Here is a 27,004-nt window from a genome sequence, read left to right on the forward strand (position 1 = left end):
GAAATCAACCCTGAATATTCACTGGAAGGACTGATGCCGAAGCTCCAATACTTTGGCCATCTGACGTGAAGAGCTGACTCATTGGAAAAGACCCTGGTGCTGGGAAAGATTGAGGGCAGGAGGAGAAGGGGAAGACAGAGGATGAGATGGTTGGATGGCATCACCGACTCAATGGACATGAGCTTGAGCAAGCTCCGGGAGATGGTGAAGGACTGGGAAGCCTGGAGTGCTGCAGTTCATGGGGTCGCAAAGAGTCGGACACGACTGAGCGACTGAACGACAACAAAAGCAAGGCATGCAGGATTAGAGTATACAGCTTTTGATCATGATCACGGAACCCTTTTTACACAGAACTTCGGGCTAGAGAACTACTGACGCTTTCCAGAGTGGGACACTAAAAATACCGCAGCCACCTGATGCCCAAGTGGGCAGTGAATCACTGGCCTTCAAGCACCAGAATGCAGGCCAGGCCTGGCCTACCTTGGCCGCTGGTGGCTGACCCTTGCCAGATGGCCCAAGTCCACTGCTTCGCACCCAGGCAGCCAGTGGGGCTGGGGGGAGAGGGCCCCCAGGAGGCAGGAAGCTGCTGCTTCCTGGGTGTTGGGTGGTTAGAGGTGGGCGTGTCATGGGAGGAAACGGGGTTCCCCGGGAAAGGGCAGTGGCTTCCACAGTGACAAGCAATTGCTTTACTATTAATAAATACAATCAGGGCATCCGGTCAGAACCCACAGATCAGCCTCTCAAATTACCCCATGACCGCCAGATGTCGCTGTTGCAGGGAGCATGAATTTGCGGTCCCATCTCCCTACAGGCTTTACCGAGAGAGTTCAAATTGTGGGCGCTCAGAAGCACATGAGACCCACCCAGTTCCTGGACCCAGTTGGGTGAGACCCAATTCCTGCTTCCAGTTCTTAGTGATTAGATCGCATCAACCCCACCTCCAGCACCCTTGGGACCAAAAGCAGCCCGACTCCCAGAATGTAACCAAGAAATGCCAAAACTCTGTGCATGGTTCCTTTCAGCACAAAACAGCAAATCAAAAATGAGAGGCCAAGACAGAATATTTATTTTTTTAACTAAAAAGACAGAACACAGAACATGATCAGCAAACACAGAACAATGGAATTGAGAGGCTCCTCAAGTATAATGAATAGACCCGGACGATCAAAAATGTACTGAGGTTGAATTTTTTTGACCATTAAAAAATCCACAAAACTGAATGATTTTCACAGCTTGCAGGCTTCTGGCAACATGTCTAACACCATTGGACTTAAAAAAGTACTTATTTGATGTGGAGCATCTTTTAGGTCTTTGTTGAACTTGTTACAAAATTGCTTCATTTTATGTTTTTTAGGAGGCCCATGGAATCTTAGCTCCAGGCCAGGGATAAAACCTGCACCCACTGCATCAGAAGATGAAGACTTAACCAATGGACTCCCAGGGAAGTCCCTAAAAGTACTTTTAAGAGAACTAGGTTCTAGTTTACTAAAAAGCTATGTGGACTTGGGTGGGTTATCCAACCTCTCTGAGCCTTAGTCTCCTTGTGTGTGAGCTGAACCTACCCAGGCCCCACCCCCCTTTTAAAACATTTTTATTGGAGTATAGTTGCTTTACAATATTGTGTTAGTTTCTGCTCTACAACAAAGTGATTCAGTTATACACACACACACACACACATCCATTTTTTAGATTTCCTTCCCACTGAGGTGGCCACAGAACATTGAGAAGAGTTGCCCATGCTATCCAGTAGGTTCTCATCAGTTATCTGTTTTATATATAGAAGAGTATATATGCCAATCCCAATCTCCCAGTTCATCCTCCCCTACTCCCCGCCCAAGGCCCCTTTAAACAATATATGATTCTATGATTCTAAGTGTGACCTTGAAGGGCCCACGTGTAGTTGGGAAGGTGGATATCAAAAATAACAAAACGAGGCCACTTAAGTGACACAGACAGGGTTACAAGAATGCAGAGTCCTCCTCTTCTGACTGGGGGACTGAGAGAGGCTTCCAGAGGGGAAGGGATTAGACACCTAAAACATAGCACTGCAGCAGGCTCCGCACACTTGATCCCTCCCTTGAAGAGTTGGGAGGTGGCCAATCCAATATTTTAAGATGTCAACTTGATCTGTGTGGACATAAACATCTAAGGAAACTGGTTTCCAAAAATAAATGATAACTGCTACCTATCAGCCTCTGTGAGCGCATGAATTTCTCAAGGATGGGGGCATGTTCTGTAATTCTATCCACTTGGTTCTGTGTGGACAAGTATAGTATACTGCTACTTCTTGGATGATAAATCTGGGGCAAGGGAGAGAGAGGAAAGCAGCGGGGAGGTTAAAACCCTTCTTCACATGGTAAAAGTATCCTCTCCCACCTATGTTAATACAGGCACAGGCAACAGCTTGAGAAATGGAAACTAAATTTGTAATAGCAGTTCTGTCTGATGATACTGGGGGTAATTATTTTTCTTTTTGCTTATCTGGATTTTCCATTTTTATCAACGGGCAAGGATCAATTGTATTTTTTTTTAAACCGCAAATACATTTATTCCTCTAAGAACATTATGCCATCTTTTAAATTTTAAAATAATTTTAAAATTTTTAAGTAGTTTTTAAATAATTAAAAAATTTTATAATCAATTGTCTCTTCAGTTTGCTTGCTCTTATTAAGCTGATTTTAAAAAATCCCAGAGCTGAGCAATTTACCAGCACCATCATTAAGTTGCAAATTTATCTTCAGTCACAGAGCAAAAATACACTTCAGATAAACTCAATAAAGTAACTTTAAGGGTTCACAGGAGTACTCACACCTAACTGTCATGCATTCCAACACCTCTCATAGCCCCCCTTTCAATTGTCTAACTCCTGCCTTGGTCTTTTTACAGTCTGAAAACAAGGAATCACCCAAGTGAGATAACCCTCCAGAACACTGTTGAAACATATTAAACAGAAATACATCTCAGATCCCTGTTCTAAATGTTAAAAAGGTATTAGCATATAGAGAAAATATATGTAGATATATTCCATTAAGTTCTAATGAGTCTTTGCTTCCCCCTTTTTGATAATGTCTTCAATTTCTTCTGAGACCTTTCCTTTGTAGTCATTTGGTTCTATTGCATTTAACTTCTTTTGGTACTCCAGTGGCAAACCGTTCTCTTTTGCACCCATGCAAATGACCTTTTTATACTGGGGTGATGGGGGAACACGCTCATAATTTGTCATCTGATAACTTCGACAGATTATTTCTTTTCCTTCTTGAGTTGAAACAGTAACTTCTATTGGGGCATACATTCCACTTTTAACCCCTTCTTGCTATCCAGAGAACTTAAATTGCTTTTGTTCATTTTCCATACTACTCCCCATACTTCATCACCAGGACTTTCAAAAATGGTGGCTATACCTCCATGCCAAGTTTCACTTGTTTTGCCTTGGGGATTGCCAAAGTCAAGTTTAAAATCCTGACATTATGCGTCTCCTGATGTGATACAATATGAAGCACCAGCGTCATTTGTGAAGCACTGTTTCCAAAAATCTTTAACTTCAGAGTAATCAAGCAGGAACTGAGTTCCTCCTCTTTCTATGACAGCTCTTTGTACTTGGATGCTCTCTCCTTCTCTCCACAAGGAAAACCTCCACTCAGCCTGCAGATGTCAGCTCTTCCATGAAGGCTCCCCTGATTCCCAATTGTATTTTTTAAACACAAATACATCCGGGAAGGATGATACATCCGACCACTGTCAGTTACTCGCACCTTAATATGAATTAATGGACGTGATCTGCATCCTACAGGGAAGCAGTGGTTTTGTTATGTCGGGTCGGCCGGAGGGTCAGGGCCATGGAAAGGGAGAGAAGATGTAGGGTTTCTAAAAGGACAGTGAGTAGCGGAGGCCTGCCAGGGTGTTTACTGACCTCGAGGGAGTTTTACAACAACAGGGTGGACAGCAACAGTTAACCTTTCTCATTCAAGGCTTTATCCAATTACTCTCATTATAAATTATTTTTAGATCCAAACTCCAGCTTTCATAACAAACAACGTTACATGGATTTTAAGAATGCTTTGAAAAGAAAGAAAACCTAGGATTCTTCTCCAAACTTTGTGCATTTTGGTTTCCGTCAAGCCTTTTTTGGACAAAGTTTTATGAAATGGTTAGATCGCATCTTTGCGACCCCATGGTGTGCGGTCCATGGGGTTGCAAACAGTCGGACATGGCTGAGCAACTGAACTGAACTGAGATAGCATCACTGACACAATGGACATGAATTTGAACAATCTCTGAGAGACAGTGGATGACAGAGGAGCCTGGTGGGCTACAGTTCATGGGGTTACAAAGAATCGAACATGATTCAGCGACTGAACAACACTGCAGCCTGTAGACTTTTCCTAAAGCCTCAGTGCTAGTACTTCAGGACTGTAGAGCTGACATAATTAAATACAAGAAAATGTCATCATTTAGACTCTGATTTTGGATGGATTATGCTGATATGTGCCTCAACATTACTTGGAAAGGAAGAGTGTGCCGAGGAAATTTATGGTGTAAATAGCACTGAGAAGGGATGGACAGTTTGCAGGAATCTAGCTGCCTTTAATATAAGCAATTCATAACTCACTGCAAATCATTTGATAGGCAAATCATTAAAATATGCCTTCTATGGCCAGCTCCTAGAAAACAAATGTGATGGAACGGGGGTGCGGGGGTGGGGCAGATATTGGAGTAAATGATTCCTAAGGTCCCAAGTAAAATTTAGACTTAAGACATATTTGAATCCAAGTAGTTGGAGATATTCACACTTGAAGAGAGAAACAATATTGAAGGTAGTGACTTATTTAATTGACTCTAAGATGCCACAGGGCTTCCCTGGTGGTTCAGCTGATAAAGAATCCACCTGCAATGTGGGAGACCTGGGTTCGATCCCTGGGTTGAGAAGATCCCCTGGAGAAGGGAATGGCTACCCACTCCCATATTCTGCCCTGGAGAAGTTCATGGACTGGATAGTCCATGGGGTCGCAAAGAGTCAGACATGACTGAGCGACTTTCACTTTCAAGATGCGATCAATTATAGATGATTATATTTTTGAAACAAAAAACAAGGCCAACTCAATCATGACACATTAGTTGTAAAATGCATTCTCATTTTTAAAATGTTAAAATGTGGGTGGAAAACATCTATCTTAGAGTTAATGAAATACAGTATTACCTGTGTTACCTCGTCCCTACCTCCTGTCACAGGGAGACAGGCTTTTGTTCAGTGACCTGTTAGACTTCATATGGGGACACCAATCCTCCCCACTCACTGAAGGGTTAAAACATTCAGGTCCTTACTTGGCAGTAAAATGTATCTGTCCTCCAAGGTCCTGTCAGAGTCTATAACCTCCACTTCTCTCCCATCCAACACTCAGCAAAAGCTCGGTTGAGGAAAGGCGTATTTTTAGGACTGCCTGCACGATATGTAAGCCCGTCCATTCTTCTCCACTCTGTTTACCCGTGGCTTGAGCCAGATCAGCAGAAAGCAAAGTGCTGGAAACGACTAGGTAATCCCTCATAGAAAGGCTGATCCAGGCTCTCTGGCATCCCGCCTTCAGCCCACATGGGGGACACGGTTAGAACAGCCCCAGTCGGACTCAAACTGCCGTCAAGGACGCAGTGTTCTCGTCATGAGGACCCGGTGAGATACTTTTCAGGTCTTTATACCAGGAATCTCAACAAATAAACTTTTTAAGTTGAAGTATAACGTACATAGAGAAAAGTACACCATTCATACAGGTACAGTTGAATGACTTATCACAAATTATAACCACCACTCAGATGAAAAAAATAAAACATTACCAGCACCTCAGAAGCCCCTTCATGACTCCTCCCCATCGCTATCCCCACCCGCTTCCCCAGAGGCAACCTCTGTCCTGATTTCTAACACCACAGTTTAATCCATTTTTTAAAAAATTGACTTTTATTGGGGTATAGCTGCTTTACAATGTTCATTTTTACTGTACAGGAAAGTGAATCTGCTATACACATACATACATATATCCCCTCTTTTTCTGGATTTCCTCCTATGTGGATAGAGTTCTTTGTTCTCATTAGTTGATTATTTTATACATAGAGATGGGAATTGACATGTACACACTTTTCTCTTTTTTTTACACTTTTTTCCTAACTGCAACGTGTGGTTTGTGAGATCTTAGTTCCTGACCAGGAACTGAACCCTCCAGCTCGGCAGTGAAAGCAAGGCACCCTAACCAACTGGACCACCAGGGAATTCCCCTAGTTTATCTGCTTTTGAAGCTTACAGAAATTGAATCACACAATACGTACCCTCTGGGTCTGGCTTCTTTTACTTATAACGATTTTTGTGCAATGCATCCATGAGAAGTAGGCTGTTAATTTTCATTACTGGAATTTTTCCTGTATGTATCTACAGTCCACTGTATGTATATACCACAATTTATTCATTTAGGTTGGTTCTGGTTTGGGCTTATAATGAATGATGTTACCGTTCTGGTGCAGAGTAAGCACTTCTGTGAAGCATACATAAGCTGGGTTTTAGGGCAGGCACACGTTCAGTTCCATTTCAAAACAGTTTTCCACTTTACACTCCACCAACAGTGTATGAGAGGTCCAGTGGTTCTGCATCTTCACCAACACTCATCACTGTCAGTCTTTTCATTTTTAGCCATTTTAACAGGTCTCTGGTAGCTCAGTAGGTAAAAAATGCAGCTGCAATGTGTTTGAAACCTGGGTTTGAGCCTTGGGTTGGGAAGATCCCCTGGAGGAGGGCATGGCAACCCATTCCAGTATCCTTGCCTGGAGAATCCTCACGGACAGAGGAGACTGGTGGGCTACAGTCCATGGGGCTGAAAAGAGTTGGACACGATGGAGTGAATAACCCCAGAAGCACACAGCAGCATCTTGTGGCCTTAATTATCATTCCCCCGAATCCCTTCTCTTTTGTGAAGTATTTAGTCAGATTATCTCATCAACTTTTCTCTATTAAATTGCATGTCTTTGTCTAATTGATTTACTCATTGGGATAGGTCTTCTGTCAGCTATATGTACTACAAATGTCTTCCACCTTTTGGCTTCCTTTTTTTCTCTTAATGGTGGATTTTGATGATTGAAAGTATCAATACTTGATTTTAAAGTAGTCAAACTTATTGCTGGTTTTGAATCCTTTTAAAGGATGTATTCTCCTATTTTTTCTTCTTGAAGCTTTATTATTTGCCTTTCATATTAAAATCAACAATTCCCCTGGAGTTGATATTATGCATGGTGTGAGGTAAGGATCAAAATTCATATTCCCCGCATGGATATGCAACTGGCCCGGCACCATTTACTGAAAAGACTATCTTTTCCCCATTGCTCTGCAGCGGTACCTTCGTCCTAAATCCAGAGTCCACACAGGAAGGTCTGATTCTGGTCTCTCCAGTCTGCTTCGTTGGTCTGTCTACTCACTGGTTTTCCTGTACCAGCTCTACCTTGCCGTAATTACTGCAGCTTTATACTAAGACTTAATGTCTGATAGAGTAAGTCCTCCAGCTCTGAGCTCTCACAGCCTTGTCTTAGCCTTCTTGGCCCTTTGCATTGCCATAAAATATCTTAAAATCAACTTATCATTTAAAAAATGGCAAATAGATAAATCTGTTGGGATTTAATTAATTGGGATTACATGGACTCTATAGATCAATCTGGGGAGAACTGACTTCTTTACAATATTGAGCCTTCCAATCCATGAACATGACATATCTCTCGTTTATTTAGGTCTTATTTAACTTCTCTCAGTGTTTTATAGTTGTCTTTGTTTTCTGTGTAAGACTTGAATATCTTTCTGTTTTCCCCTAAATATTAGAATGCGATAGCAAATGACATTTTTTAAAATGCTACTTTAATTATTTACTGGTTCGTTTTTAATCCCATGAAAATTGGACTCTGTTACTCAGAGCTTCCCCCTACCTGATGTTCCATGAAACACCATCCTACTTGTTAAAGTAGTCTGATATATGTTGGGGAAAGTTGGGCTTAACAAATTAATCTCGCTTCTTTACTTCAGAACTTCTGAAGTCTTTAATGTGCTAATATAATATTCCTCAAGCTTACTTGCCCATATTCATTCAGTATTCAACAAATATCGTAGTCAAGTATCATTCAAGATATAAGCACAGAAAACAGCAATTACTCTAGGTATATTTTAAGCAGGAGAACTGAATACGGGAATCTCACTGGAGGACAGCAAGAGCAGATGCTTGGCTAAACTTCTAGAAAGGGCTCCCAGAGGAGCACAGGGCGGCCCCTCCCAAGGAAGGCATTACCACTGAGGCCGCCACTGGCCTCTGTTCCCACTGCCCCAAACACAACTGCCTCTCGCTGCCCACAAAGCTGAATGCTTGATGTGCTAACGCCCCAAACCCTCACATCTCCACAGCCACAGACATTCCCTGTCACTGGAGAGCAGAAAAACAACAACGCAAAGGAACAGCTGAGAACGGTCTTCATGCTTTCACCCGTCAAACCTCTTACAAATACCTCGAAAGGTGGAACCAACGTGGCACCCAGCACTATGACTGCAGCTCTCTGCAGGGTCAGGGGAGACCTAGACCGAGAGGAACGAAGGCTGAGCTGAGTGACAGCGTCCACCGTGACCAACCAGGGCCTGGTGTGTGTCTGTGCCAGGCTACCGTCCTAGGCAGAGAACACACCCGAGCTGAGAGGCTATACGAAACGCAGGTGTTGAACGAGTTAAGGTGAGTACCCGCTCCCCACCTCCGACAGAACTGCTACAACATCTGCCCAAACAAGTGTTTCCTGCAACAGCGTGTGGCTGTATTTCCCTCTTGGTAATGAAGGTAAATGTCAAATTTATGTGTCACTTATATCAATTACACATGACATCATGGCATGCCTTTCTGCATACTAACTTTACCTTCATCTTATTATTTCTCACTCTTACTTTCCCTATGTTGCTATTTCCTGATTTACTTTTTAATCGTATTTTTGTAAGGTATTTCAAATCTTCCTCCTTGCAAGAGAACAGATATAAATTAATCAGCTGTTGGTGAAACCCCAGTGTTCACCCATGAGGAGTTAACCCACTCACAAATTCCTTCTACTGTCTTTTTTTTTGGTGGCTTCACAAATTTGATACAGTACAAACGCAAAACAGAAGCATTCATTTCATTTCTGGTTTCACTTCGGTAACCAAAAGACTGATGGGAAGATCAGAAGTTGAAGCAACAATAAGTTCTTTGAAATAAAAAGTTAATATAACATGCCCTATGGTATTTCATGATAATTGGCTTTATTAATGTAGAACAGTTAATGTTAGCCATAAAAGGATATAATTAAATGTGCTTTGTTTTGTTTAAAATTTATTCTGTTCCCTGTATTGCCATTTAATTGGAAAAAACAACAACAGCAAAAACTCGTCAACCTTATAGTCCATTTGAAATTGATTCCACTGAAATCAATTAGGTGTTCAAAAATGACAATAAAAAAAGAAAAGCACAGACTGGAATGCATTACATTTTGGCCCAACAAAAAGGATTCATTCTCATAAGGCAAGCTGACAGTGTTTATGACTTTTGAAAATTCACTGAAACTTTTTGCGTGAATTAGATCCTCTGTGATGCATTTTCTTGAGTTCTACCCATGACTGCCACAGTAACAGTCCTGGGATCAGAACCCAAACACCATTAAAAAATACCAGATAGACCCAAAAGTAGAGCCAACTGTTGGTGTTGAGGTTGGGGCTTCCCATAAGCCAGTCTGGGCAGAAGGTCATCCACCCGCCATACAATTCACACACGCACAGGGTAATCTGTACGAAATGCCTGTTAGAGAGAAAGAGAGACAGGGATGAAACTACCAGCTGCACCAACATCATCTCCCGCAGCAGAACACCTCCCTGAAAGTGGGGCCTCAGGTTCCACATAGAGCTCCCTCGATGGGGCAAGCTGATAACTGATGAAGACCCATGCTTTCATTTTCCTTTGGAGAAGAAAATGGCAACCCACTCCGGTATTCTTGCCTGGAGAATCCCACGGGCAGAGAAATTGGGAGGCTACAGTCCATGGGGTCACAAAGAGTCGGAGCCAACGAACCGACACTTTCCTCGGAGAAGCAACAGCACCCTCTCTAAATTATGCTCAGAGTTAAAGAAGGTCTCTTGGGTATCCAGTCCTATCCCTTGGAAGGTTTAGTGAAGTCACAAAAGAGAGACGGGGATGTGAATCTATGAGCTCCAATCTCACCTGTTGGAAAAGGGCTAATAATAGTCCTTTCCTTGAATAATGCTTCACTGGTGGCTCGGTGGTAAAAAATTCACCTGACAATGCAGGAGACTTGGGTTCGATCCCTGGGTCGGGAAGATCCCCTGGAGGAGGGCGTAGCAACTCGCTCCAATATTGTTGCCTGGAAAATCCCATAGACAGAAGAGGCCTGGCGGGCTACAGTCCATGGGGTCTGTAGAGTCGGACATGACTTAGCAACTAAACAACAACAACCTCGAATAATATTGTGGAGATTAAATGAGATACGTAGATAAAGCACTGTGCCTGGTACATATTCAGCAATGCATATGTGTGAAAATGCTTGAAATAATAAACACATGGGTAAATGTAGCAAATCCACAGCCACGACCATGGAGCCAAGGACATGTAAGGCACCCAGGAGCAAGCTCCAGGAGATGGTGAAGGACAGGGAAGCCTGGCGGGCTGCAGTTCATGGGGTCACAAAGGGTCAGACACAACCGATCAACTGAACAACAAGGGACCCAGGAGAAAACTTTTCCTACCAACTCTCTATGTAAAATTGGGTGGGGGCAAGTGGATTAAATGACTTCTGAGGTCTCTATCAAGTTTGAAATTTCATGATGAAGTTTTACACAGACTTTTTTGATCCAAGATGGTGGAAAATGGAATGCCACTGTACCCAGCTGACATGAGTCTAAAACCATTCCCTGGGAATCATTACCAGGAAAGCAATCTGTTCGTCCCAGATCACTCTGTCCCTAAGAAGGAGAGGAAGGAAACAGAGGGAGGGAGCAAAGTTTCAGGGCCTGACTGATGGATGGTTAATCTGCCGTCTTTCTCCTCCATCACCTCACTCTTCTGCCTTCCTCATACCTTATACAAGCTGCTTCTGAAAAGACTTATTTATCTTGCATGTCCACCTCAGAATTACATAGGAGACTTCTCTTTGCAGCACGTGGAAGAGGAGTTTCTACAATGATTTGGGGGCAAAGGATGAAAATAACTACCCTCTGATTTTCCACAATACTGGTGGCAAATCACCCAAAGCTGCTAACACTGTGCTTGTCTATACAGTATCGAGGTTGTCACTACCATCATATTTCTAGTGTTTCTTATTTTGACCGATCCGAAATTAAACTATCATCAAATGATTTTCGTCTACTCCACTTTTTGTCTAACAGAGAACGGTGGTCGTTATCCACTCCACAAGTCCCCTTGGCATCGGGACAGCTGGTGTTTCTCCTCTCTCCAGCTGGATGGGAGAGCACTTACCGATAATGTTTCTCTTTGACGATGGCATAAACGAGGACCAGTGCCAGAGATCCACCCAGGACGACGGTCAGAATTTCCACAGACACGATGGTTGGATCAAAATAAAGCCATCTTGCATCAGCTTTGCCATATTCTTTCCCTAAAAACAAAATACACTTTGTTACTCATCTGGCAATTATTTTTATGACAGTTGGTGGAAATGATCTTTTTCCTCCCCCCCCCCCCCCCCCATTTGGAGGAGATAAAAAGAATAACTGAACTGCAATTCTCTCTACAGTCTTCATGGTGCCTTAGTGGAAGGAAAGAGGGGTCTTGAGACAAAAACACATTGCCACTGGACACAAGTAATGATAACAACATCACGTTGTATTTGTAAAATGATTTGCATTTTCCAAAGTGCTTTCACAGGTGTGGCTTCTTCACCTCCTCCTTTTTCATCATAAGCAGCAGAATTCTAAATTAATTTGACACAGTCAGACTTTGCAAAGATAATCTTTCATAATTATCTTGGTAGATGCATTATCATTCCTAACTTCATAATTTCAATATAAAGTCTGTATGAGTCAGATGTGGGAAAATTACTGTTCAGGAAATGTTTATAAAAACACGTTTATTAATAACTGAAGAGGAATTGAGTGTTGAGGGGCCAGCAAGGAGGGGAGGGGAGCCACACAGCCTGGACTACAGAATGAATCTGAAATGGACAAAGCAGGCATTTCAGTCTGCCCCAGACACGGTATTCACTAACAGCAGCCACCACAAAAGCCTCAGCTGTGTTGACCCGGGAGTAGGTGTGCACTAAGAAATCTTTTCAGACCCCATTATCGGGATGGTTTCTTCCAGAAAGCACCATGAGGTCAGACAAGACTTTTTAGTGCTGGACCGAGGGCCTTGCATGAAGTCATATTTCCTTCCCTCCTTCTCTCTTCTTTCCTTCCTTCCTCCTTCTCTGCCTCCTCTCTCTCTGTCTTTATCTCTTTCGTTTTCTGTTTACCAAAGTAATACCTGCTGGTCCTAAGATCTCAAATAACCAGTGTGTGGGGGGGAGGGACCCAAAGCCCCCGCTTCTTTGCTTCCTTTAACTACGGTTCTCATATAACTTACGAAAGCTATGAATGGTCCAAAATTAGCTACAAGATCTGATTGATTGGTCTGAACAGCACAAAACAACAGTCTCTTAATGGTTAGAGTTAGGGTCCCTCCGGGGCTGGGGACAGAGGTTTCTGATGAAAGGCTGTCCTCAGGGAAAGGACAGGCCAGTAAACAGAGTGAGCTGTTAAATGAGATAACACAGGGACACATGTGAGCAGAGACTGTGAGAGGCCAGACACAACTGGCAGAGTCGTCCAGCCTGTCCTTAGCTGACTGCCAGCCGTGACCTCACTGGAAAACAACTAACAGTGAAAGTAAAAGTTTTCCCTCTAAATTTAAACACACACAATAGGTGGAATACAGCATCTAGTGTACCCAGAAATCTAAGAAAATATCACAAGTGAAAGGTCAGTGCTTCGGGAGCAGAGAGATTAGTGGGTATTCAGACATTCACAAAAATAACCCTATTCATTCATTTAAAAAAATATATTTATTTATTTGGCTGTGCTGGGTCTTAGCTGTGGCACAAGGGATCTTCAGCCTTTGTTGCAGCATGCGGGATCTTTAGGAGCAGCATGAGAACTCTTAATTGCGGCATGTGGGATCTAGTTCCCTGACCGGGGATTGAACCCGGGGCATCAGGAGCGGGGCGTCTTAGCCACTGGACCACCAGGGAAGTCCCCCATTTCATTTTTTAATTCAACAATTTTTTTGTAGCATATAGATGCCTCTGTGCTAGACCTCAAGAATGCCTAGCACAGAACACAAAGTCTGCCTGCTGGTGGCTCATGCTATAGCGAGGTCAAACCACGCAGTAAGTGACGGGGACAGAGAATGGGGCCAGGGAGGGAAGGCAGTGCACAGACCAGCAGATGAGGGGTTCTGATCACCTCCTCTTCACCCTGCAGGGGAGGGAGGGAGGCCACCCCGGGCTCTCGGGCGGCTCAGCACCCACAGGCAGGCGACACTGGACGGATGCGGTTGATGGCCGCTCCTTGGTGATGTGACACTCGCAGGCTCGGAGAGGAGGACACTGCGCCACGGGGGGCCACAGGGGCCGCACCAGGACTCGGAGTGAACACGCAGGGGCTGCGGGAGGCGGGCTCTGCAGTAACACCAGGGTGGGTGACCCGTTCCCACGGGCGATGTGGCCGGCCTGCTGGAGTGATTCTGAGGGCTGGCAGGGCACTGAAGCGGCTCCTTAGGGATACACAGGCACCATGCTGGTCCGCGAGGCCGGAGGGCGTGCGGGTGGGCCGCTTGTCTAGACTTCATACAGGCAAGCAGGGTGGGGAGGGGCTGGGCACTTAGGGCGTTGGAGGACCTCTGGATTCTACCAGGAGTCAAGGCACACGCAATCCTGGATCTGAATCTCAGGCTCTTCTCTTACTCCCAGACCTTCCATTGTTGGTGTTCAGTCGCTCAGTTGTGTTTGACTCTTTGCGACCCTCCGGGCTGCAGCACACCAGGCTTCCCTGTCCCTTCACCATCTCCCGGAGTTTGCTCACACTCGTGTCCACCGAGTCGGAGATGCTGTCCGACCGCCAGCAATCACAGCGATGAAGTGAGGATAAGCACCACAAGATCAGTGGCCAGCCCACCATTCACTTCTGTCCCAAAAGGTACCCGGTCCAGTCTCAAGGGCCAGTTAGAGGAGGGGGTCACTTAACACGAGCCCCACACAGACCCTCGTGTGGTGTGTCCGCTGCCCCCTCCGTGGGGAAGGGTGTATGAACTGACACAGCTCTCACTCCCTAAATCAGATGGCCTCTCCTGGAACTTGTGCTAAGAAATAATCTGAATTACAGAAATAAAGTGCATTTCGTGGGGAAACAAAAGAAAGCTCAGGTCTTAAATCACAGGAGGCGAGCCCTGAACTAGGGGAGGGGAGGTGCTTCAGGGGAAAAGTTTGAGCAAAAGCCTAGGGGTGAGAGCGCTTGGTGTGTCTGAAACTACAGGCAGTTCAGCAAAGTTGAAGGAGGCAGCGTGTCTGTGTGTGTGTGACAGCGTGTGTTTGTGAAAGTGGGGGCTGGGGGAGCGGCGGGGGCAGCATCAATGCTGGAGAGGAAGGCGGGGCGGGAAGGGGGAGCAGGCCCTGCTATCTGCCCGCCCCAGTGTATCAGACCTCTGGCATCTCATCTACCGCTTAACTTTGACCATCTGTTTGCAGGTTAAATGCCTATAAAGGGAGGGAAAGGACAAGCAGAGCATTGATAAACCTCATGTGATCCTCGTCCTTTATCCTGTGACTGACCACCAGGCTCGGGCAGAGGTTTAGAGAAAGAGGCACAGGAAGAGCTGGAGGCGGCAACCAGGAGCTGAGCCACGGCTGTGGCCTTTGCCACAGAGCAGAGATGAGGACGCGAGGGGCGGCAATTCTTTTTCTTAACCAAACTCAGGTCAGCCTCCTCCGAAACCCTTTCTCCAAAAGGCCCCAGCACCTTGGGTTCTGGGCTTGGCCCAAGAATCCTGCTGAGTAACTTGAGTGATTTATTCTCTCAACAGCTTTAAAAATACCATATGGCAGTGTTAATTGTATTGACTGTCATACATTACATCCCTAGTAAGAATTTATTATATAATTAGAGGTCTGTACCTTTTGAACATCTTCATCTAATTCCTCTACTCCCCAGCCCCTGCATCTGGCAACCACAAATCTGATCCTTCTCTAAAATGAGTTTTGGTTTTTCAAATTCCACATATAAATGAGATATTATAGTTTTCATTTTTTTCTGTCTGGCTTCTATCATTTGGCACAATGTTCTTCAAAGTCCATCTATGTCATCACAAACAGCAGGATTTCCTTCTTTTTATGGATGAATAATATTCTGCTTCCTTGGTGGCTCAAGTGGTAAAGAATCCACCTGCAATGCAGGAGACCCAGGTTCGATCCATGGGAAGGGAAGATCCCCTGCAGAAGGGAATGGCAACCCACTCCAGTATTTTTGCCTGGAGAAATCCATGGACAGAGGAGCCTGGCGGGCTACAGTCCATGGGGTCCCAAAGAATCGGATAAATACAATGCAAGTTGTTTATCCACTCATCTGTCCATGGACCCTTAGTTTGTTTCCATGTCTTGGCTGTTGTATAATAGATATTGCTGCTATAAACACGGAGTGTAGATTTCCAATCACTCTTGATATCTAACCTAATTCCTCACCCCCCACCCTTTACATCAATGCCCTGGCTTGCCTTCAGCAAAAATCCTGTTGAGTCAATCATGAGTCCCTCAGCCTTGATGTTTCTTCTTAATAATTTTCCATCCACTGACTCTGACCCTGTTCCTAGCCTATAAATCTCCACCTATCCTTGTATTTAGGGCTTCCCTGGGGGCTCAGAAGGTAAAGAAACTGCCTGCAATGCAGGAGACCCAGGTTCAATCCCTGGGTCAGGAAGATCCGCTGGAGAAGAAAACGGCAACCCACGCCAGTATTCTCGCCCGAAGAATTCCCTTTTGGGGCTTCCCAGGTGGAACTGGTGGGAAAGAACCTGCCTGCCAATACAGGAGATGTAAGACACAAGAGTTTGATCCCTGGGTTGGGAAGATCCCCTGGAAGAGGGCATAGCAGCCCATGCCAGTGTTCTGGCCTGGAGCGTCCCAGGGACAGAGCAGCCTGGCGGGCTACAGTCCACGGGGTTGCAAAGAGTCAGACACGATTGAGTGGCTGAGCATGAACACTAGTCCCTGTATGAAGGGTTGAGCCAATCTCCCACTGGCGTGGTCTCTGTGGAATAAAGTCTTCTTTACCATCTTTAACAAGTTCTACATCCTGGTGAATCAAAGGGCAGTCCACAGATCAATATCTAGGCGGCCTCATCCCAGATCCTCTGAACCAGAATCTGCATTTTAACAAGAACCCCAAGCAATCTGTGTCCTTTAGTTTGGCCATGCTGGGTCTGTGTTATAGCACACGGGCTTAGTTGCTCTGAGGCATATGGGATCTTGTTCCCCAACCAGGCATCGGACCTGTGTCCCCTGCATTGGAAGGTGGATTCTTGACCACTGGATCACTGGATCACTAAGGAAAACTAGTTAATATCTCTGTAGAGCAGGAAGAGTTCTGGAAACTATCTACAAGAATATATATATGTAACTGTAGCCCACCAGGCTCCTCTGTCCATGGAATGCTCCAGGCAAGAATCCTGGAGTGGGTTGTCATGCCCTCCTCCAGGGGATCTTCCTGAGCCGGGGATTGAACCCAGGTCTCCTGCACTGCAGGCAGATTCTTTACCATCTGAGCCACCTGGGAAGCCCGTTCAATATATACACACATATATATACACAAATAAATGTTAAAAGTATGGAAAATACCCAGTTTAAATACTGCACACCCCTCAATCTGCACTCATTGCAAACAGTTTAAAACATAGCTTTATTGAGATATAATTCATGTGCCAGGTCTGTTTTTTCTTAAATCTGTTTAAAGTGAATAATTCAACAAGTTTTAATACATTCCCAGATTTGAATTACCACAATCTCACTTTACATTAGTTTCTACTTCCCAAAAGCAATCTGTACCCACTGTCAGTCACTCCCCATTTCTGGCCTATATTCCACTCCCTTCCTGCACCCCCAGGCACCCACTAATCTGTCATCTGTCTCCATAGATCTGTCTCTTCTGGACATTTCATGCAAACAGAATCATACAACGTGGGGCACAGGTACTCATTTAATGGACAGCCGTACTTGGAATTAACCCCTCATTTACTCACACAATGAAGCGATCAAGGCATCTGAGTCTGTGATGCTTCCCACCATAGACAAGTAGACGTAAGGGCCTTCCTAGAGAGAAAAAGAAAACATGCTCTAACTCAGCATCAGACCCACAGGACAGCACCGCAGACACCCCCCGTGTGGGCAGCACCCTTGTCCAGCCTTCAGGAGCCCACGTCCCGGCGGGCACCCTCAGCCCCGCACCGCACAATCCCAGTGCTTACGGGCGGGTGGAGGGAGGTCCTGGAGCCCGCTCCCTGACCTTGGAAATGGATACATCCAGAGTGAATGTTTATATAGTAAATGCTAGTTTTCAGTGACTGGCATTCTAAAATCAGAGCTGTGTTCTGATGGGGGGAAAAAAATAAGCTGAAAATTTTGTCCAAGAGTCCAAACGTTATAGTAAATAAGCTAAATTCTGGATTAATCCAGAAGTACTTCAAAGTACTTCATTGCATCTCACCTCAAAAAAAAAAACCTAATATCTCTCTTAACAAAAGTGGCATTTAAGTATCACTATCAGAGCAGGAACTAGTTTTCTTCCTGCATAAGGGCAAACTTAGGAAAATTAAAAATGCTTACAGGCTACATTTAACATTTTGAGTAAGGAAATCTCTGCAATTATATTTAGCATTTCCTCATCAGTGACATGTTTCTTTGCCTAAAATTTCAAAAACTGGATTAACTAGGATTCCCTAATATACCTGATGATGTTGCTCCTTTGAACAAATTTTGTTGCTGGTCAATACAACTTTTTTTTGTTGTTTCTTTTTACCAAAACAATCACTTATATGACATGAGAACAGTGTCTCTGCCTAAACCCTAAGCTCACTTCTAGTACAACCTCCCAGAGGCCACCAGTTTTAACCACTTCTAACTGTAGTTCTGGCAACTATCTTTATACTTATATTACTATTTCTATTACTACTTCTTTAGGCTTAGTGAATCAGTCATGTCCGACTCATTGTGACCCCATGCTCCTCTGTCCATAGGGATTCTTCAGGCAAGAATACTGGAGTGGGTTGCCATGCCCTCCTCCAGGGGATCTTCCCAACCCAGGGATCGAACTCAGTCTCCCACACTGCAGGGGGATTCTTTACTGTCTCAGCCACCAGGGAAGCCCAAGAATATGGGAGCAGGTAGCCTACCCCTTCTCCAGGGGATCTTCCCAACCCAGGAATTTAACCGGGGTCTCCTGCATTGCAGGTGGATTCTTTACTAGCTGAGCTACTGGGGAAGGCCCACTATTAACTGCCCATCATGAAAAATTCCTCTATATATTATGCTCTTCTTTTCCCCTTCCCTCCATCCAATTTTTGATAGAGTAGGGGAGGAAAAACTTCAAAAGCATACACATTTGATTTACTATGTTGACACGTACATGGGAATCTTCAAAAGGAAAATGACCTGAATAAGCCGTCAGGCCCCAAAACTCATACGCCTTTTTACCCAAAGACCAGTAACTGCAGGGATGTGAAGATAACAAGGGTCTTGGGCTGAGGACAGTAAATTGTGGGAAAGTGACCAGGAAATACACGGGGAGAAACTAATGGAAGACAAGGATTATTTGAGTCGGGCTATTTGCACAGGACCATTTCAGCACCGACTCCCAGTCCTCGGTGAAATGAACGTTCTTTTCCTCCCGATAAAGGGAGGGCACCTTTCTCAAGGGAAATTCAAAGACCTGATCTGAGCTAGAAACAGGGAAGATCAGAGTGCTCTTCCCGCATCTACTGTTCCTCAGGTGCCTTCTGTTCAAAATCATCAACGTGCCAAAGTGGCATAGTTTGGAGTGGTGTGTCCTGAACTCCTTTAACAGCTACATGGATTCTCTTTAATTCTTCTGCTAGTTATCCCGAATTTGTAACTTCAAGAATAAGCTTCAAACCTCACCTGACCCCTTCATCAGTGCTGTGCAGTATATGGACTTCTGTGATATCAAGCGCTTAATGAGAACCCCCAACAAGCTCTCGCCCCCTCCTCCCCACTTCTCTCAGCCTCTGTCCACTTTGCTTGTACATTGCTGAGACTGATTGCATTTCCATTCTTGCTCTGTAAATGTGTTTATCTTCCCCATTTCATCTGTAAGTAGATTCTCAAAGCTGAAAAGTCAATTAATGCTCTATTGACAATATGGCAATTATATAAAGTGTTCACTGCAACAGGCCACAACTTCTTACTCTACAAATCAGTATTTCTGTCACTTAAGAAGAATGTGGCATATGGAATATTCTTTCTTACACTCATACATTTCGCAAAATCATGCTACATTTTAGCTTCCTTTGACTTTGGGCCAGGACTTTCTTATGAGATATTTTTGTTTATGCCACAGTTTGTAATTGCCTTTCTTTTTCTCTAATTGAGAGAAGAAACCCGACTTTCTCCCCATCTCATTAACATAATTTTATAGCTTCTTATACATTCCAATCTTCGCTGAACAGAGGCTTGAAGCTGGTTTCTCTTTTCTTTTTTTTTAAAGATTTATTTATGTGTCTGTTTATGGCTGTGCAGGGTCATCGCTGCTGTGCTCAGGCTTTCTCCAGCCGCCAGCGAGCGGGAGCTGCTCTTTCCTGAGGCGTGAGGGCTCCTCACTGCAGAGGTTTCGCTTGCGGCGGCCCACAGGCTCGGGGCATACGGCCTCGGTAGCTGCAGCGAGTGGACTCAGCACCTCTGGCGCACAGGCTTAGCTGTTCCACGGCAAAGTGGAACCTTCTTGGATCAGGGACCGAACCGGTGTCCCTGCATTGGCAGGCGGATTCTTCACCACTGAGCCCTACTTTCCCTTTTCCTAACATTCTGTAAGTTACCTAATAGGTAAGTGTGGTCTATCTCAGAGCATATGTGAAAATCCTATTCCTTAAAGGAGATTTTAAAAAATTACACATAAGATAAACAGTGTTTTTAAACAAGAAGTACTCCCTGTCTACTTTATAGCTCCTTATTCTCACCAGCTGATTTTTAAAAATTATTTTTAGCAGAGCCATAGGAAGTCCACATCACCTCCCTGGCATGGCCGGGGAACTTTCTAGACAAAATACATCTGCTGGACTGGCCAGCAGGGGCAATGGAGCTGAGCTGAATATGACCCTCTGTGGGGCTCAGTCCACCTATGTGTGAGATAAAGGACTTCCCAAAATTAGACTGTTGATCTCATGACTTCCACGAGCAACCTCTTCAGCTGGAGCCATCGGCAAACCTGGACCCTGACATCCTGTCTGGCTCTTTCCTCAGGAGCAATTCTGTGGGTAAACGCAGGATGGGGACCTGGATCTAAGATCAAGATCAAAGTCACTGGAAACATTAGTTACTATTTGCCAAGAGCCAAAATTACCTGTAGAATTTTAGAGAACGGAAACAGACTTACTTCCTCCCATGAATTCATATTTTATATCAAATGAACCATAAAGTGCTTTTTCTTCACTGTTAAAGTTATTTCCAGGCTCTGGAAGACGAAATTTATACTAACTTGCAAAATAAACTTGGAAGGTTATCAGCTCCGAAAGTCTTTAATCATAATATATGGTGAAGAACTAGTCAGCCAGAACTAAAATTCATGTTTGAGCTCAACAACTACCTGGAGATTTTAAGGACCAGATGAAAGGTGCTTGGTAAGCAGCAAAGGCCATCAGTAGGGTGTTGCTTAACTGCGAAGGAGGGCCTGAACAGGTGGAGGGGTAAGCGCCCTGCACTGCAGGCTGGAGATCTGGGTGAGCTTGAGCAAAAAAAAAAATATACAGCAGATTTTATTTCTTATATTCCCTGCTACCTTGACCTCTCTGAGTTTCAACTCCCTCATCAATATAAAGCAACAGAGTAAAGCTCTCAACAGATGTTTGATGAATGGAGAACTGAATGAATGAGAGCAATGAGCAGAGTTAGGCTAGATCTTCACCTTTTCGCAGAGTCTCTTACTGACTGGGGGCCCTTGGTCCACTGACCTCACTGGTGAGGTCCATGAGCAGTGGCCCGGGCGGAGTGCCTGTCAGTGAGGGTCAGGCGTGGAGGAAGGGGGCCCCTGGAGGGTTGTGGGGTCAGCGCCTTTTAAGCCCCAGCCTTTCAAGTAGGAGGGGGCTGTGCGTCCCACACCCGCCACAAGTCATCAGTCATGGGAAGGCCAAGCTCACGGCAGCCACCAGGGCAGACTCGCTGACTGACTGGCTGGGCTTGAGCCTGTCGTCAAGAATTTCGGAGCGAGTGCAATTATTCCTACCACTGTCTGAGAGGCAGACACCTGCCCCCTAAGAAGCATAACCTGGATTTTTACAGAGAAACTCACTCAGGATGTAGGGGCAACCTGACAGGAGGTCTGGGTTCCCTTGAAAATACTTCAGCAATAATGAAAGAAAAAGGAAGGGGGGAAAAAAGAGAGGGAGGGAGACAAAGAAAAAAGTGACAAATGAAGCAAGTGCAGCAAAATTTGAAAACACCGAACCTGCTCATTACACTAGTCTCTCTACATCTGTGCATGTTTGAAAATTTTCACAGTAAAGCTTAATTTAAAAAAAGATATATGGGACTTCCCCGCTAGCCCCAGGGGATAGGACTCTGTATGCTTCCAACTCAGGGAGCCCAGATTTGATCCCTGGTCAGGGAACTAGATCTCATGTGCCACAACTAAGACCAGGTATGGCCAAATACATAAAATAAATAAATACTTAAAAAAAAAAATATATATATATATATATAGCACCTTTTCATACTGCTCATGGTTAGATAGCATCACTGACTCATTGGACATGAATTTGAGCAAACTCCCGGAGATGGTGAAGGACAGGGAAGCCTGGCGCGCTGCAGTCCACGGGGCTGCAAAGAGTTGGACACAACTGACTGAACAACACACAGCACTTTGTCAAAAGTGAACTGCTGTCCCTTGCGTTTCTGAATTCCCGTCTCAGGACCCCGTGGTCCCAGCTGTCCTCTGCCTTCACACTTCTCACACACACGCAGGGCCCCCCTGGCCCGGGACCAACCGGGAGCATCTGGGGCTCCCGCTGGGGGCTTGGCTCTGCCAGGCTCCCCTCTGGACCCCAGGCAGCTTGTGGTCGGGTCTGGATCAGCCTCGGCTCGCACAGCGGAGGGGAACCAACGAGGGTCGAGGCTCACCGCGTGCAGGCCCAGCACGCACGCCACAGTGAGCTGGTCGCTGTCCTTTTCCCCTTCAGACACCCTTTAATATCAGACAAACTGCTGTTTCCACTGTCAGGGTCATGAGTCTCCAGTTACCGGAGCCTCAAAAAACCATGGGCAAACATGCTCACCTTCTGCCAGCCCCAACGTGTCCTACACACCGACACACCGACACACACACACACACCCCAAACATGCTCACCTTCTGCCAGCCCCAGCGTGTCCTACACACCGACACACACCGACACACACACACACACCAAGGATAAAAAGCAAGGAGAGCCAATGGCCATGAACGCAAAAAGAAAGGGAAAACACTCTCGGTGTTTGCACTCCCTTTTCAAATTACCTGTGCCCTTCTGGTGAATGAACAGCCATCTACATGCTAGCCGTGTCCTCCCAGCTCCGGGTGACACGCTGAGTGAATTCTCCGTGTTGCCCTGTTAAGTCTGCAGAGAAGCTGCACCGGGTGGGCTTCCACTCACCCTGTGTGTGCATGCTAAGTCGCTTCAGTCGCATCCGACTCTTTGTGACTGCATGGACCATAGCCCACCAGACTTCTCTGTCCGTGGGATTGCCCAGGCAAGAATACTGCAGAGGACTGCCGTGCCTTCCTCCAGGGGATCGTCCCGACCCTGGGATCAAACCCTGGGATCTTGCACCTCCTGTATTGGCAGCCTGGGTCTTCACCACTAGGGCTCACCCTGATAAGGGCTCTTTTCCTGTTACAACTCACCTGTCCTTGCCCCACATCCGTGCTCCCAACCCCCACGGCATGCTGACTTTCCATCACACTTTTCTTTACTCTTCCGACATCCTTTCTGGTGGTGTACCTTTACCATTTTAACTATTAAAAATTATTGAAAATTATTACATGCTGTAGGTTTAAAAAAATTTACAAAAAGCTATAAGGTGAAAGGTAAAAGTCTCTTTCTGTCCTGATCCCCAATCTCATCCCCCAGAGATATCATTGCTTGAGTTCCAAAGTAGCCTTCAGGATATTTTTCATGTATATGTTATTATATAGCTATAAATATTTAAAATACTTTCTCCCTGCTGTTAGTTTTTACTGCCAACCTAGAGGGTGGTGAGGACAATTCCACAATGTTTACTGACTTAAAAAATTTTAAGTTCAATGTATCAGGAATTTTGGTTTAAAAACCATTTAATTCATATTAAATGCTCTAAAATGTGACTGGACTATACCGTCTAATTGAGCTGCTAACAAAATCAACTTAAAAGCTAAAATGAATAATGGCAAATAAATTAAGAAACAAAGGCAAGACTTCCTTAGCAATTCAGTGTTAATACTTTGTATTTCCAATGTTCAATTCCTGGTCAAGGAACTAAGATCTCACATGCCTTGAAGTGGGGGGGAAAAAAAAGGCTGGTCTCATCTCATTTTTCACTTAATGTGTTCCAGACATGTAGTTCTAACAATGCATTTTATAGACTTTGAGACAGCTACAAGTCCAAGTTCAGATTTTAAAAACATGCTTGAGCTGGGCAAGTTTCTGCTATTTATAACTCAATGACCAATTTGTAAAGAATGCTCAATTTACTCATTGCACCCTTAAAGAAAAATTTTTATAAGCCTTTAAAGGCTTTACAGAAATAAAAGAGAACATACATTTTCTTCTTTGTAATTTGTGTTTGTATTTGTAAAGGCTGAATTTATAGTTAAACATATTTGCGAGGTTAAAAAAAAAATGTGTTTGAATGAAGAGCCAGAAAAACTGCAATGCATTAAGAGTGGGAGAATAAAGAGGAGTAAGAATAGAATCAATACATAAATCCTGTCAAACTGTATTAGCATTTACTGATCTGACTCATAAAACCTCAGCCTAATCGGACTTGGTTTTCCATGTCATGGCAACAGCGCAAATCATTGTTTCTGGAAGGATCAGCTGCTTCAGCCTCCTACAGCCCCTCAATGACAAGGCTTTATTGACTTCATAAATATATGCTGCCCAGCTGTCATCCGCTTAATGAGGCGACGACTTCCATTCGAGGGAACCATTCCATTTGGTCCTAGCAGGCGGGCTGTCGCCTGACATTAACAATGGACCATGCTGGCCCTTTCAGAAGTTCGGGTACCACACAGCCACACAAGTTCTATTGTTCCTACAACATGGCAGCTTAGTGTTTGCTTTAGGACTTAAAAACCACTTCTCCCCTTTAAAGAATATATTCTTCTTGGCTGAGGCAGTTACTTCTAAGATTTGAAACCTTCCAAGGCTCATCTTTATTGGACATGTGTATTATCACATTATTACTTAGGGATAGGATGAAAATTAAAACTTAATCCAAGTAAGAAGGATGGTGAGGAGGGGTCACAAAAGGGACAGAAGAAGAATGAACATTTACTGAACTCTGCTAAGCTCTGGGCACTGTGCCCAATGCCCTACATCCTTGCTTTTCATATATGGTCCATGCACCACATCTCGGGCACCAGCTGGGAGTTTGTGTAGACTGTCAGACCCTCGCCCAGACTTATGGAGATTCCCGGGCACAGTCAAGTGTGAGAAGACCTGCCCTAAATTACAAAGTCTATTTAATCCTTTCAACAACCATTTGAAGAAGACATTAGTTCCATACTTTATGTCTATAAATTTGGGGTAGACATCTCAAATTTGGGTCCTGATCTCAGACTTTCAGGCTCCAAAACTGTGAGAAAGAAATTTCGGTTGTTTATAAGCCACCAGTGTGTGGCATTTTGTTACAGCAGCCTAAAGAGACCAACACAATCAGGAAACCCAGAAAGAAAGTTTCCTTTCTCCCTCCCTTAAAAAAAAAAAAAAATATATATATATATATATATATATATATAATTTTGCTTTTTATTTCTCTTCACTGCCAAAAGAATTTAATGCAAAATACAAGTATGAGTAAACAATGGAATAAATATTTACCCTGGTGCTCAGCAGTAAAGAATCTGCCTTTCATGCAGGAGACTCAGGTTCGATCCCTGGGTTGGCAAGACCCCCTGGAGGAGGGCATGACAACCCACCCTAGTATTCTTGGCTGGGAAACCCCATGGACAGAGGAGCCCGGCAGGCTACAGTCCACGGAATCGCAGAGAGTCGGACACAACTGAAGTGACTTAGCAGCAGCAGTAAAGGGGGAAATCACTGAAGTGAGAATTGTGTTTTTTCTGTATATGCTCTGCAAAGCCTCCTCAGCCTGTATTGCTCACACATATTTAATGCACATACCCTGGTGGTTCAGTCAGTAAAGAATCCGCCTGCAATGCAGGAGACCTGGGTTTGTTCCCTGGGTTGGGAAGATCCCCTGGAACAGGGAATGGCAACCTGCTCCAATATCCTTGCCTGGAAAATTCCATGGACAGAGGAGCCTGGGAGGCTCCAGTCCATGGAGTTGCAGAGGGTCGGACACGACTGAGTCACTAAACCACCACGATATTTCATAATGCACATATATTTCTTCCTTCTTCTCTGTGTCACAGAAAGATTTCCAGGGAGGAAAGGATTTCACAGGTGGGAAAAGACAGGGCCGGCCGCACCAGCACACCTGTTGGACCCCAAAGCCCATGCTCCCCCCGCCTTCCCACCCCGCCCCAGGCTTCCTGAGGAACGGTCAGAGCTCCTCCGGAACAGCGCTGAGTAACCCGCACTGAAAGGCAGCCTGTGGTGTGGGTGAGGGTGAGGGTGAGGGTGAGGGTGAGGGACAGGGCGGAGAAGAGCCAGGAAACCACGCCGTAAGAAACGGCGGAGCTGAGGGGCGGACACAGGACTCAGCCTCCCTCTGGGCTACAGAAGGCGGCACAGTAGGACCCAAAGAGGTCACAAGGGGGCTCGTCTCGGCTCAGCATGAGGCAACACTTTCTTGTAACTAGAGCTATTCCATTTTGGAAAGATGGTGCCCACTGAACGTTTTCCAGCACAGGTGGCTGACCCGAGGACGTCTGTCTGGACTGTGAGAAAAGTCCTATTTCAAGGGGGAGACTGGGCTGCCTGGCTCCTAAACGCCCCTCCTAGACTATGGCAGTGTTCTCACTTTCCACACGCAGTACTGGGCGTTCTCCGGATGTGTGGGGCACGACACGCGCTGTGCCCTCCGCGGACTGGGCCAGGGTCTACGCTGTACCAGCCGCTCCCCCGGCTGCGGGTGCTCGGATCCGAGGATCGGGAGGGACAGGAGGCAGTCAGCGCACGGGCTGGCGGCTGGCCTACAAAGCAACCCTTGCAAAACATCACAACCTGAACAGACCCGAGCTGGGCCCATGACAACATTCTTATTCTCCGAGAGCACCAATTCAGAAAGAGGGCGTGAATCCAATCTGATTCTGATAATGAACACATAGGAGAGGTCAGGAGAGGCCCAGAACAAATCGACACTCTGAAGAAAGTCAAGTTACCAGGAAGCACGGTGTATTCGTTGGATTGGGCTGCCACAGAAAAGTCCCACAGATCAGGTGGCTTAAAACCGCCAACACTGAACTGTGTCACAGTTCTGGAGGCTGGGTGTGTGCAGAGCCGACTGTCGGCAGGGCTGGTTTCTTCCCAGGGCTGCAGGGGGCCCTGTCTCATCCCCTCTC

General features: G+C 45.2%; 1 protein-coding gene and 1 pseudogene across 3 annotated transcripts in view; both read right to left on the reverse strand.

Moving 5' to 3' along the window:
• Window positions 1-522: 522 nt before the first annotated feature.
• Window positions 523-3,465, reverse strand: LOC122686454 (annotated as a pseudogene). Its single transcript, XR_006338778.1, has one exon. The product of XR_006338778.1 is annotated as a gamma-glutamylcyclotransferase-like (transcript).
• A 5,807-nt stretch (window positions 3,466-9,272) lies between these two features.
• The window catches only part of EBPL (EBP like), a 29,163-nt gene continuing 11,431 nt past the window's right edge, over window positions 9,273-27,004 (reverse strand). The window contains exons 2-5 of one of the 2 annotated variants that reach the window (XM_043892307.1): window positions 17,319-17,388; window positions 11,514-11,652; window positions 10,242-10,401; window positions 9,273-9,821 (exon numbers count right to left, since the gene is read on the reverse strand). In XM_043892307.1, the coding sequence (XP_043748242.1) occupies window positions 9,789-9,821; window positions 10,242-10,401; window positions 11,514-11,652; window positions 17,319-17,388 (402 nt within the window). In that variant the 3' untranslated portion in view covers window positions 9,273-9,788. The remainder of the gene's footprint in view (window positions 9,822-10,241; window positions 10,402-11,513; window positions 11,653-17,318; window positions 17,389-27,004) is intronic. The other variant, XM_043892306.1, reaches the window with a different exon arrangement.

This window comes from Cervus elaphus, chromosome 30 (genome assembly GCF_910594005.1).
Source record: "Cervus elaphus chromosome 30, mCerEla1.1, whole genome shotgun sequence".
Classification (NCBI taxonomy): Eukaryota; Metazoa; Chordata; class Mammalia; order Artiodactyla; family Cervidae; genus Cervus; species Cervus elaphus.